The 13,600-nt window shown below is 34.8% G+C and overlaps 1 protein-coding gene across 2 annotated transcripts in view; it reads right to left on the reverse strand.

Annotated features, from left to right (window-relative positions):
* Positions 1-13,600, reverse strand: part of LOC140447303 (uncharacterized) — a 108,406-nt gene continuing 94,806 nt past the window's right edge. For both annotated transcript variants that reach the window (XM_072539892.1, XM_072539894.1), the window contains 7 exons: positions 12,130-12,320; positions 11,539-11,697; positions 9,071-9,199; positions 7,892-8,022; positions 5,910-6,259; positions 2,620-2,733; positions 1-163 (listed from right to left, as the gene is read on the reverse strand). In XM_072539892.1, the coding sequence (XP_072395993.1) occupies positions 96-163; positions 2,620-2,733; positions 5,910-6,259; positions 7,892-8,022; positions 9,071-9,199; positions 11,539-11,697; positions 12,130-12,320 (1,142 nt within the window). In that variant the 3' untranslated portion in view covers positions 1-95. The remainder of the gene's footprint in view (positions 164-2,619; positions 2,734-5,909; positions 6,260-7,891; positions 8,023-9,070; positions 9,200-11,538; positions 11,698-12,129; positions 12,321-13,600) is intronic.

Raw genomic sequence — 13,600 nt, forward strand, 5'->3', positions numbered from 1 at the left:
TTTTAAAATATAAGCATTTAATAAAATATTATTTTACAAATACATGGAGAATAAGTTGGTTGATAAACAGTAATCGTTTCTTCACTTTTCTTTATCTATAAGGTATATTTTTCGTAGTTATGTAAGCAGTTGATAAAAGTATTGTCAACAGTTGACGGTCCAACTACAAAAATTAGTATTATTAATATATCAGGTTGACAAAATAACGCTATAAAAGTAAGTAATCGATATGTTTAAAGTATTAGAAAAATGTAATAATAATAATAAATGCAGACAACGAAAATGATCAGAACGAGACAATATATTATACGGCGGAGCAGAACATCGAAAATCCAAGTTATGAAGAAGTAGTTCAGATAATAAATAAACTAAAAAATAATAAAGCACCAGGAACGGACGGAATTTCGGCAGAATTATTAAAGCATGGAGGATCCGAACTCTGGGAAAGAATCCATTACCTAATAACATTAATATGGACGAAGGAGCAAATGCCAGAGGAATGGACAGTTGGCCTCATACAGCCAATATATAAAAAAGGAGATAAGAGGGACTGCCAGAATTATAGGCCAATTACATTGCTAAATGTAATATACAAAATTCTTTCTGGTATAATCTACAATAGATTATTAGAATACTCCGAAAATATAATTGGTGATTATCAAAATGGATTCAGACCAAATAGAGCCACTACAGATAACATATTCATACTAAGAACGATACAAGAAAAAGCTTATGAATACGACATAGACCTATATAATATGTATATAGACTTTAAACAAGCTTTTGATAGTGTGAAAAGAGACAAAATGCTGGAAGACCTTTGTAATCTAGGTATACCTAAGAAATATATCAGCCTCATAAAAATGACATTGCAGGGTTCAAAAGCCGCAGTCAGAGTAGATGGAGAACTGACTCCCTTGTTTAACATCAACATGGGAGTAAGACAGGGAGATGCCCTATCAACCATGCTATTCAACCTAGTTCTTGAGGCAGTCATCAGAAAAACCAATATAACCGGCCATATAAACACCAAATCAGTACAAATTACTGCATATGCAGACGATGTAGCCATCATTAGTAGGAATAAGCCACGACTAATGGAAGTGTTCAAACAAATTGATCCTGAAGCAAGAAAAAGAGGTCTCAAAATAAACGAAGCAAAAACGAAGTATATGACAGTCAAAAGAATAACTGACAATGAAAATAATATCACAATAGACAACTATACTATCGAACGAGTGGATGCCTTTACATATCTCGGCACAGAAATCAATCAGAATAACTCCGTAAGTAGCGAAATTAATGCACGTATTTCCAGCGGGAATCGTACATACTATGCTAATAAAAGATTGATGACATCGAAATTATTAGACAAAAGAACCAAAATGACTATCTACAGAACACTGATTAGACCCGTAGTAACCTATGGATGTGAAACTTGGGTAATGACGAAAAAAGATGAAGCCCAACTCAGGACATTCGAGAGAAAAATACTGAGGAAAGTATATGGCCCGGTACAAGAGGAAGATGGCACATGGAGAATCAGGAGAAACGACGAGGTTAATGAGTTAAATGAAGGTTATGACATTGTAAGATTTGTGAAAAGTCAAAGACTGTCATGGCTGGGGCATGTGCAGAGACAAAACGATGCAAAAACAACAAAGAAAATGTTACAATGGAAGCCCATAGGAAGGCGAAAAAAAGGAAGGCCCAGAACGAGATGGTTGGATGACGTGGAAGACGACCTGAAAACAATGAACATAAGACAATGGAGAAGAAGGGCACAAGAGAGATCTGAATAGAAGGACATAGCCAGACAGGCAAAGACCCATCCAGAGTTATGATGCCAAAAGAAGAAAAAGAATAATAATAATAAATAAATAATAAATTCTCTATAAATAAAATAGTTCTCTCTATTACTGGTGTAATCCCGAAAAACCTCATAGAAAACATAAAACAGCTGGGACTCAGTGAATATCTTTATAAGACCATACAAAAAGCTAGACCTACTACTCTCTGGGAGACACTGCAACATACCATATCATCTAGGGCTCGATAACACGGAAAGGGTTCCACCAGAGCTCAATCCATTTGATAACGTAGGTATCTGGGATAACTGCATTTTCCCCTCAAAGAGAGTGTGAAGCCGTATTTCTTTTACTACTGCACCTTAGAAACCCTTCACCACTGAAGAAGTCTCAAATATGATCAAAGAGCTTAATAACTGAAAATCTCGTGGACCAGGCGGAGTTATCAACATTAATTAATCATGTTATTTCTAATCTGTGGGAAATACTATAATTCCTAACACAGAGGACAACTTATTTAATATCGAAGAATCAAGATAACACCCAAGATCCAGCTAAGTATCACCGTATTATTTACATGTCTTTGTATAAACATCAACACTGTGCTGTAAACAATATAATAGAGACTTAACAGAAAAGATGCAAGGGTTCCATGATTATTTTTAATTTTTCAATTAAACAATTCTGCAGCAATTAAATTATTTCAAGAATTAATGTGTGACAGGAATGCTTATGTTGTATGTTTCCGACGATGACTCAACCTCACTGAACCGCTTACAGTTACTTTATGAGTATACCATACTGTACTTACCAAATGGATACCAAGCAGAAGCTTCTTTATCGAAATATTTTCGGACAGAAGCCACAGCATTTCTAATTGCTAATGGTACAGCAACACTAACACAAATTGCAGGTTCACCAACAGCTAAAATTAAAAAAAAATGTAATGTGTGACAAATTGAGAAGGGGTGTTAACAATTCTAGTCAAGCAAAAACTGAATATCAATATATTGAATTTTATATTTAATTTCTTGACCAAAGTTATACATAATTTCACCTACATTATTCACCTACATATCATATTCGTTGAGATCAGATTTTTAGAGAGCTTTTAAAAAGGTTTGACTACCTTTTTGTCTCAGTTGCTCAGAGTTATTGGCTTGCTCGAATTCATCTGGTAAAAATTGGTCTTTAGCACCCTCCAAAACTAAAAATCCAAGGGTGTAAGTCTGGTCATTTTATTGTACCTTGTGCTCTTGTGTGCTAATCACACGTTCACGAAAAATTAAATTTAAATAGTCTCTGATGACCTGTGCATTAGGTGAAGAACAGTGTTGTTGAAACCAAATTTCGTTTAAGTCGATTTGAAGACGTTTAACCCATCAAAGCCTGAATTAATTTTTTTTGTAAAATTGGTGGTTTTTTGCTTTAGTTTAGTTTAGGAAAAATACAAATAAGTAGTAAAACGTATTAAATTTTATTTGTTTATCGAACATATGACATTACAAACTGTGACCATATGGTAACACTAGGTCAAAATACTATAAAAATATTATAAGATTTACTCTTTATGAAATATGGCAAAGCATTCAATGCAGAGTCCAATATCGCATTTCTCACACTGCGTACGTCCTACTGAGCAGCACCCTTCTCCTGCGCACCGCCTTCGTTTTTTATTAGGAACAGGTATAATGAGATGGTTAACACCATCATACCTAATGTTGTCAGAGATTCTACCTAGGAGTCTACCAGGTCTAATGGGAAGGTTTTTTAATTTCGTAAGGTAAGTAGTCGCGATTTCACGTCGAAAAATCAAATTAGTTGTCGGTCTTCCTGAACACTTATAAAGTATCCACGAAATTTGCACCGCAGTATCAATTAACCATGTAAGTATAGACCAATACCATTTCTTACTACGAATACTTATACGGTATCTTGTTAAATCCTCATCCATTCTATCAGTGCCTCCCATAAACTTGTTATACATTCCAACAACATGTGGGCGTGGAACTTGGACGACTTTTTTTTTCAGAATGTGAATAACGTTTTACTTGTTGAATAGGATGCACACCGTATGAAGTTAATGCCATTGTTACGACGGCGTTATCCATCCATCTTGTCAACATAATACCATCTTCTTTGTCAATTTTTGAAACCAAATAACCTCGAGTTTATTTGGACATAGTTGTCTTATTGACAAGTGGAACATCTTGTGGTATTCTGTTCTCTCTTATTGTTCCTGTGACAGCATATCCTTTTTCTTTTAAATACACCATTAAATTAAATCCAGTAAAAAGATTATCTACATACATTTGGTAAGGTAGCTTTTGTTGTGGTAAAGTATCCAACATCGAGACAAGGGGAGCGGCTGCCTTTCCAAATGCAAGTTGGTAAAGATCGTTGGAATTGGTACTTTTCGCTTGATAGATCTCAAAATTCACAAGGTAGCTAGTCTCGGAGTTAAGGCACCATACTTTATAACCGAATCTTATCGGTTTTCCCCTAATGAATTGTTTACAATTATGGCGGACGTAATATTTCACCATCGACTCATCATAATTCATATTTTCAGTTGGTTGATAATATTTGAGAAAAGTACTATGTAATTTTTTGATTACTGGTCTCAATTTCCACATTTTATCATTTAAATCCATTTGCGTATTATCAGCACACTGCATGAAACGCATTATTTGGATAAACCTGTCGCGACGCATTGCATCCTTCACCATTTTTATTTGAAATGTCTGCTCCATTGTCCCAATAAAACCTTTTTCCAGAAAGACAATTGTATCCAGACACAATCAAAATACCCAAAAACATTTGAGTTCGTCCAAGGTAATCTTCGGATCAGGACAATTCACAAAAAGAGCGTATTTTCTAGTTTCGTCTAAAATATGGCCTAGCATTTCGTTATCGAAAAACAACTCAAATAAATCTGTAGGGCTCATATTTTTAAATTGTGAGCAGTCTGCTTTGGGAAAGTCGGATGTTTTTACAAAATCTCCATCGATCCAAGTTCTTTTAGTATACTTTTTTCCCTTTAGTGATTTTAAAAAACTAGTATTAGGTTCTGTATGAAGTGGTGAAATAAGTGGTGTTTGCTCGTCTTCCATCTCATTAAAAACACTAGTCTCTTCTGGTGCATCATCAAAATAATCCAGCTCGGCTTCTGCTAATAATTGTCTTCGGGACAGGTTATCCACAAGTCCACCATTATCCTCGTCAGCCGAATCTTCATCAGTCAAAACATTTGGATCAGGTGGACTTATAATATATATATATATATATATATATATATATATATATATATATATATATATATATATATATATCAGTTGCATCATTTTCATCGTTATAAACCATATCCAGGACTTTCTGGAGCGTCAAACCTCTCCTGTAAATAAACAAATAATTAGATCTCTTATTAACCTAGTGTGACCATTTGGTAACAGTCTGATTCAGTCTCATGTAAATTTTTTGTTAATGAGCCAGGTTGCCTGCAATATTTTTTATGTTATAACCTACTTCCTTAACTATATCAGTAATTATTTAAATTGCCGGAAAGTCTTAATAGTAAACTAATAACACTACTTACTCAAATCTCGGTTCCATAATTTGCACATTCGTTAATACGCATGAATTCACACAACTATACTATTCGTTCGCTCCAAACTGTGGAATGTAACACTGTAACAAATGGAATACACTGACATCTAGTAACGAAAAGTTAAACTGCGGATAGATTTCTAGCGTTAACTTGAGCTACAATTAACATTAAATGATGGCGTGTTTTCGTAACCAAGTGGTCACACAAGGCTTTGATGGGTTAAGGGCAGGAAGAATTTGATTTCGTAGCAATTAAGATATTTTATTGCGTTTAGGTTTCCTTCGATGAAAAAAGAACCAACAGTATGATCTCTCAAAATTCTACTCCAAACAAAAATGCTTATTTTCTTGAGACCAATAACGTACAACGGATGTATCATGTTTCGTGTGAATTGTGGAGGACCCGTCTGTAAACAAAATATTCTTCAAAAAATTATTATTTTCATTGAATTTCCCCATCATAATTTCACAGAGTATTTACAGTATAGTATTTACCTTTAGATTTTAAAACTCCCACTGGATTTGGATTTCTTCCTGGCAGTTTTACCCTAAAATCGATTGGTATATCCATGGCACCAGGAGGAGTGTAATTCCAAGTCCTGTTCGTCAAAATTTCTCCATTATTGCCAACTACAATTTGTTCCGTGGTGAAATATCCAACACCCATGACGAAAGCACCCTCGATTTGGCCCACGTCGATTTCCGGATTCATACTATCGCCTGCGTCATTTAAAATGTCAACTCTATTAAGTAGATGCTGTCCTGTAAGAACGTCTAGTTCTATTTCTGCTGCACAAGCTGCGTATACTGAGTAACCGGCCAGTTTAGGAGCTTTTTTTGAGTACCTAAAATTTACTCATACAGTTAAAATATTTGAATGACACTTGAGGAATGCCGACAGAAGTGAATACTTCTTATAGCGCATTATTGCTGCGTGTGGATTAATGAAACTTTATGTCTGGTTATTACTGATTTGGTAATATTTTTATTAATAACACCATATTTAAGTTTAAAAAATCTTCACGTTATCTTTAAAAATTTTGTTTAATGAATTTAGTATGTAATTTTAAAAATTTGTTAAATTTAATATATAATTTATTCACTATTTAAATTTTCATTATAATCTTGAATTTATGTTTAATTACTTCATTTTGATAATCATTACATTAACGGATCAAAAAATTTCTCTTCGGTGGAGAATCGAACTCGAATCGAACTTTTAGTGACGTTAATACACGTATATTATCTATCTATCTATAGCCCAAAATCTATTCATGTGTTGAATATAGGCCTCTCTCATTTGTCTCTATCTTCTGTTTGTCTTTTCCACATTGGACCTGCGCTTTGCTCAATGTCATCTTTCCATCTCATTTGCGGTCGACCTCTTGACCTTTTTGCAGTATATGGTCTCCAGTGGCCAATTTCTTTATTGCATATTCCATCCTGATATCTTTCGTTATGCCCAGCCCATTTCCATTTTAATTTCAATACATGTTCGACAACGTCTGTTGTTTCGGTTTTGCATCTTATCCACTCGTTCCTCTTTTTATCTCTCAATGATATTCCCAACATTTGTCTTCCCAACATAGCTCTTTGAGTTTTCTTTATTCTATCTAAGTTGCTCTTGGTACACGTCCACGTCTGGGCACCATATGTCAGAACAGGTAGGACGTATGCATTAAATACCTTCGTTCTTAATTTTAAAGGTATTTTTTGGTTTTTGATAGTATATGAGAGTTTTCCGAATGCAGACCCCATTCTTATTCTTCTGGTTATTTCTTTAGTCTGGTTACTTTTGTCTGCTCTGATAGCTTGTCCTAAGTAAATATATTCTTGGACGTGTTCTATGTTTGTTCCACCCATGGTAATTACTGATCTGTCTTCTGTATTAGTCATTATTTTAGTTTTCTTTAGATTCATTTTTAGTCCTTTCTCAAGAGATATTTTTTCTAGGTCTGAAATCATTATTCGTAGTTGTTCCATAGTTGTTGCTATCAGGAGTACATCATCGGCGAATCTTAGATGATTTAAATATTTCCCGTTTATACAAATCCCTTTATTGTCCCAGTCTATAGCCTTAAAAATGTCTTCCAACGCCAGAGTAAATAGTTTGGGTGAGATTGTATCTCCTTGTCTGACACCTCTACAAATTCTAATTAATGGAGTTTGCAAATCTCTGTCTAGCTGAATTCTCATAGTGGCGTTTTGATATATATATATATATATATATATATATATATATATATATATATATATATATATATATATATATATATCCATCCCATCTATTCAATACATCTTTCTCTCTACATTTCACGTCACACTAAATATTATTTAGCGATAAGAAGTATTCACTTCAAACGTATAAATTTATGTGATATAAGTTTAGAAACGATTAAATTGGATAAATAATAAATGAATTATGTAAACCATACATGAAGCAGATTTTAATTGGACTAATTGAATTAACTGCTTACATCGTGTTAGCTACCAAATTTACACATTCCCTGTGGCTTTTTTTAACAAGTTCCTCCCAAGTTGGATTCGACATAGATTCTTTGATAGGTTTCATCCTCTCCAGAAGAATCTCACAACATTCTGAAACAGCCTAAAATAATAATTTAAACACCTTTATAAAAACTGACTTTGCATAAAAACGCATTTTGATTTTTGTTGATAAGGTACTCTGATCAAAAGATATCCATTTGTTATCGTCCAGTGGATACATATTTTATTTCAAATTGATTTAGCGCGCCGTTGTTTCTTGTACAGATTCTTGTAAATCGATTCCCCCCCCCCCTATGGGGCGTTCTAGCGGGAAGCCAGGGGTAAAAGTGGTAAACATTTTTGCATCTTTTTTGGGGTTCCAAAATTGACATTCTCAGTAAAATTGAAGCTTGTTCGTATGATTTTTGGAGGTCAATTCTCTGACGACTGGACTAGTAAATACAAAATATTTTTTTTTATCAAATAAAAGGCAGATATCGAGCACAGTTTATTAATTTAATCTTGCCCAAGTACTTTCGCTTCCTAGAGCATCTTCAGGGGCATTTCGTCAATTTTGGCCTATCCAACAAACATGGAATGTTATAAACATAAAATTGTACATTACACTACATTTATACACTACGTTTATAACATTCCATGTTTGTTGGATAGGCCAAAATTGACGAAATGCCCCTGAAGATGTTCTAGGAAGCGAAAGTACTTGGGCAAGATTTAATTAATAAATTGTGCTCGATATCTGCCTTATATTTGATCAAAGTTCATTTATTCGAGCATTCAACCTTATATCAAAATATTTTTTTCTCAGTTCTCAACGTAGACATATAACACAAATAGACTGATCTCTTCAATACAGGCCTGTTCCCCTAGTGCGACAGACAACTGACACAAAGCAATCCCTGCATCTTTTTCTAATGTTCCGGGTTTATCGACCACGTGAGCTAAATGACCAATGGGAAGATCTGTCGCACTGGGGAAACAAGGCTATACTGCAGCGCTCAGTCTATTTGTATTTGCATCTCTGGTTCTCAATCTAAAAAAAATGCGGTTACGATAAAATAATTAAAAAGTACATCAGAAAAAGGAAATGTTTCATGTCTTTTTCTTGCTAATATATTTTGTAATTACTTTAATATTTTCAGTGAACTTACCCAACAAACTCCTTCACTTGCCAAACTGGCTCCTGTCATTCCCGAATTTGCTCCAATCAAAGTGTTACTCGGTTTAACTGCAATCTTTTCCATCGGAATGCCAAGTTTGTACGCACAAGTTTGAATCGCCTAGAAATATTGGCAAAAGTAGCTTGGAATAGTTTAGTGTCTAAGGCTGATATACACCTTTTTTGGCTAAAGTAACAGAGTATAAGTCGGTCGTAAGATCAATTTTGACTTATGGGTCTCAGGTATGTTGTGTTTTTGAGTATAATGAGGTGGAAATAATCAGAAGATTTTATATAAAAAAAATGTTTTCTTGTGCAAGGTATTTATCCTAAGTTTATATTAAATTTGGAGACAGGTATTGCTAGAGTCAGCCTATATACAAAGAATTTACATAAAGAATATGTTAAAAAATCTAGAATATTCGAATGATAGGTTGCCAAAATTTCTTTTGAAAAAAAAAATGATGAGAGCAAGGTATGGCTGGTGGAAAGATTGGATGAGCATGGGAGAAAAAATTTGTATTGAGGTAAGGTGTGAATAGGAATGAGAGATAGCTGGACTAGTATGATTAAGAGTATGATAGAAAAAAAGAAGGAGGAGATACAGTGTCAAGCTGAAAATAGGGCTCAATTTTTTGTTGACACTACAAAGTACTGCGGGAAGAAGAAGTAAACATGCATTATCTACTGGAAATGGAAAATTTTGGGTGTTTAAATTAAGATATGGAGTTCTATATTTGAATGATCGACGTGGCAAAAATGATGAAAGAAGGTTTTGCTCAATGTCTTCTTCTTTATGTGCCGTCTTCTACCGAAGGTTGGCGACCATCAAACGATAGGTTTCTCTGTTTTGTGCCGCATGTATTATGTTCGCGGCTTCTGGTATTTGAAACCATTCTCTCAAATTTCTCAGCCAGGATTTCTTCTTTCTACCCAAACCTCTTCTACCTTCAATCTTGCCTTCCACGATAAGCTGTAGCAGACTGTACTTATCATTACGGAACACATGGCCCAGGTATGACGCTTTCCTCCTTTTAACAGTTGTTAACAATTCCATCTCTTTACCCATTCGTCTTAATACCTGTGTGTTGGTCACTCTGTCTGTCCAAGGTATTCTCAGTATGCGTCGATACAGCCACATTTCTAGAGCCGCTAACTTCTTTATAGTTGCTGCTGTTAACGTCCACCCTTCAACTCCGTAAAGTAGCGTAGAGAGTACGTAGCATTTCGTGGCGCGCCATCGGAGGTTAACGCTTAGGTGGCGGTTGCTTAAGTGCTTTCTCATTTTGATGAATTTGGATCTTGCTATTTCAATTCGGATCTTAATCTCTACATCTGGGTCCCACTTATCATTTACTGTATATCCCAGATATTTAAATCGGTGTACTCTTTCAATACGTTCGGCTTCAATATTCAGGTCGATATGTTGAATGTTCTTTTTACTGATCACCATAAATTTAGTTTTCTTTCTATTGATCTTCAGTCCAAATTGGTTGCCAATTGTATTTACTCTATTTAGCATCATCTGTAAATCTTCGATATTATCGGCCAGTATAACAGTATCATCTGCATATCGAAAATTACTTATTGGTACGCCATTAATCTTGATGCCCTCGTTGTACTCTTCCAGTGCCTCTAGAAATATTTGTTCCGTGTACAGGTTGAAAAGCAGTGGCTCAATGTCTAACACGAAGGAAAGGGAAGATGTCTTTTTTGGGGAAATTAACATGTTAAATTTTCTGGCGGTTATATTAAATTGGTGCAGCATACGTTGTAAATCATCTTCACTTTGAGAGAGTAGTATTGCGTCGTCTGCATAGCAAATTATTTTGTTTTTAAACTTGTTTTTTAACTTGTTTTTCTCCCGTTTGGTATCCTTTTTTAGTTCTTACTTTTTTTATTATTTCATCCATAATCAGGTTGAACAATAGAGGACTCAAGGAATCTCTCTGTCTTATCCAATTGCCAGCTTCAATAGGATCGGTTAGTTCTTCTTCTACTTTTACTTTTATTGTGTTGTTTTGATAGATATTTTTGATCGTTTTGATTATTCCTAGAGGTATCTCTCTTGCGTAGGATAAGTAGATAACGTCTTTTAATTTGACCCGGTTAAATGCCTTCTTAAGGTCCACGAAACATAGATATGCCGGCTTGTTTTGAAAGCTGGCAAATATAATTTGAGCCGAGGAAATGATTGCAGGCATTTCCTCAATAAATATTAGGCAATAGTTTGCAGGAAGTTGAACAAACTGTAATTAAACTACTAATCGATATGTTTCACAATCATACACGGTGAAACTATACAAATTCGGGAAATTAAGATTAATTTGAGGTTACAAATTAATGGACTAATTTGTGATTGAACAGTGCCTAAAATTAATAATGATGACTCCCTGCAGTCGGACGGCTACGGGAATAGATAAGAGATTGATAATGATGTAATTATAATTTTAAACTTACCTTAGTGTTAATGCCTTGACCTATTTCAATTCCGCCATGAGATATTGCCACGCTTCCATCACAATGATATATGGAGACCAATACCCCATAATTAAAAAATATTTCTATGGGGTATTTTATCGGAACTACGGAAATTCCTTTCTTACGCCAAATATTACTCTAAAAAAGAAAATATTTTTTTCATTTCCAAAATATGTCTCTTTTTATCGATAGTGTAAGGCAAATATTTTTTGGGGTTTTTCGGTTTACGCGTATAAAATTTTCAGCATTCAATAAATCTTAGTCAGAAAGAATAATTAGAAAAGTGATTATTGCTTGCTTATCCTGGTTTTCTCTTTGCGCTATTTGTTAAGGAATTAATTAATATATTGCCCACAGCATAAACTGAACTGATAAAAACAACAAAAAAGCCTATCTATCAATGATAACATCGTTTATAGTTCAGTTCTCCTGGATATCCCCATAATAACAGGTGGCCGCCACGGTGAACTTAATTGTATTATCGTTCGCATATTTAGGCCGGTTAATCCATCGGCCTGTAAATTCGAAGCCGGTTAAGAGAATATTTATATTGTATGAAGTATATTTTACCTTATTAAATATTTCGATTTCTTCTTTCCTTTTATCAATGTCAGCCCATTGCTTTAATTCCATCAAATATTCTAAGATTTTGGGATCTGTTTTTTCAATGTTTTTAATCCTGAACTCCAAAGCATCCATACCTATTTCGATCGCTGTATTCTCCATGATTGATTCGACTAGAGCGACACCCTCAAGCATTCCTGTATAGGTATAAAAGTAAATACATATTTATATATTTCAAAATATATTTAGATGTTTGGCGAAAAAAACTACAAAAAGAAATACTGGTATGATGGTATGCCCAAACGAAGAAAGCAGGTAAAGTTTGTTAATGGTTAATGGTTTACTTCAATTAGTACCGACTATAAACATCCTGGGTTAACCGATAATAGTATAAAAGGCACGGTTCCAGGTAACAATGGTTTACGTGAGGTACAAGGTCTTAACAATGGGCCAAGTCAGATAAATTTAATAATATTTACGACCGCACTAATTGAAGTAACCATTTTCTGCTAAAAAAACTTTAACAATTTAATTAAATATACATAGAGCGGAAAGAACATAATTTATAAAACAGAAAAAAAGAGAAACTCATAATAAGAAAAGTTATAATATGACACAGGACTCTGCTTGTGGTGACAAATGGGTGGATCGAGTAGCTCAGGAGTCACCACTGCTGGTCCTAAGCCCGGATAAAGGAGGAAGGTTGGGCAGTGGGCTGACAACCCACTCCCGGAAAAAAACACAGTGTTACGAAACCTGAACATTTGCCTCGGAATACAGGACTATATATTTGGAAACTGGAATGTGAGGACACTAAATAAACCAGGAGCTCAAACCGCACTTCTGCAAGAACTAAAAAGATATAAGCTCATGATTACTGCTCTTCAGGAGACAAGATGGCTGGGGAAAGGTGTCAGGGACACTAAAACGCACACAATTCTATATAGTGGGAAGGAAAAAGGAAGCAAAGAATGTGGAGTTGCATTTGTGGTGGGTAATGATTGTAAGTCAAAAATCATAGACTTCCAGGCAGATAGTGAAAGGATATGCAAGTTAAGAATTTGCACCCACTGTTTTAACCTAACAATGATAAATATTCACTGCCCAACAGAAGAACAAGAACAACATACAAAGAAAAGCTTCTACCAACAGCTGGAGATAGTATATGATAATGCGTGCAAAAATGACATCAAGATTATAATGAGTGATATGAATGCTAAAATAGGTAAGGAGCCGTAGATCTATGGAACAGGAAAACACCCACTGCATAATAAAACAAGCTAGAATGGGGAGTTTTGATAAATTTTGCCACCAGTAAAAACATGGTTATAAGTTCCACATGTTTCCCACATAAGGACATACACAAAATGACATGGATGACACCAGATGGAACCACAATCAATCAAATCGACCATGTGCTGATAGACAAAAGGGCAGACAGTAGTATCTCAGGTGTGAGAACACGGCGAGGAGCATG

This window comes from Diabrotica undecimpunctata, chromosome 8 (assembly GCF_040954645.1).
Source record: "Diabrotica undecimpunctata isolate CICGRU chromosome 8, icDiaUnde3, whole genome shotgun sequence".
Lineage (NCBI taxonomy): Eukaryota > Metazoa > Arthropoda > Insecta > Coleoptera > Chrysomelidae > Diabrotica > Diabrotica undecimpunctata.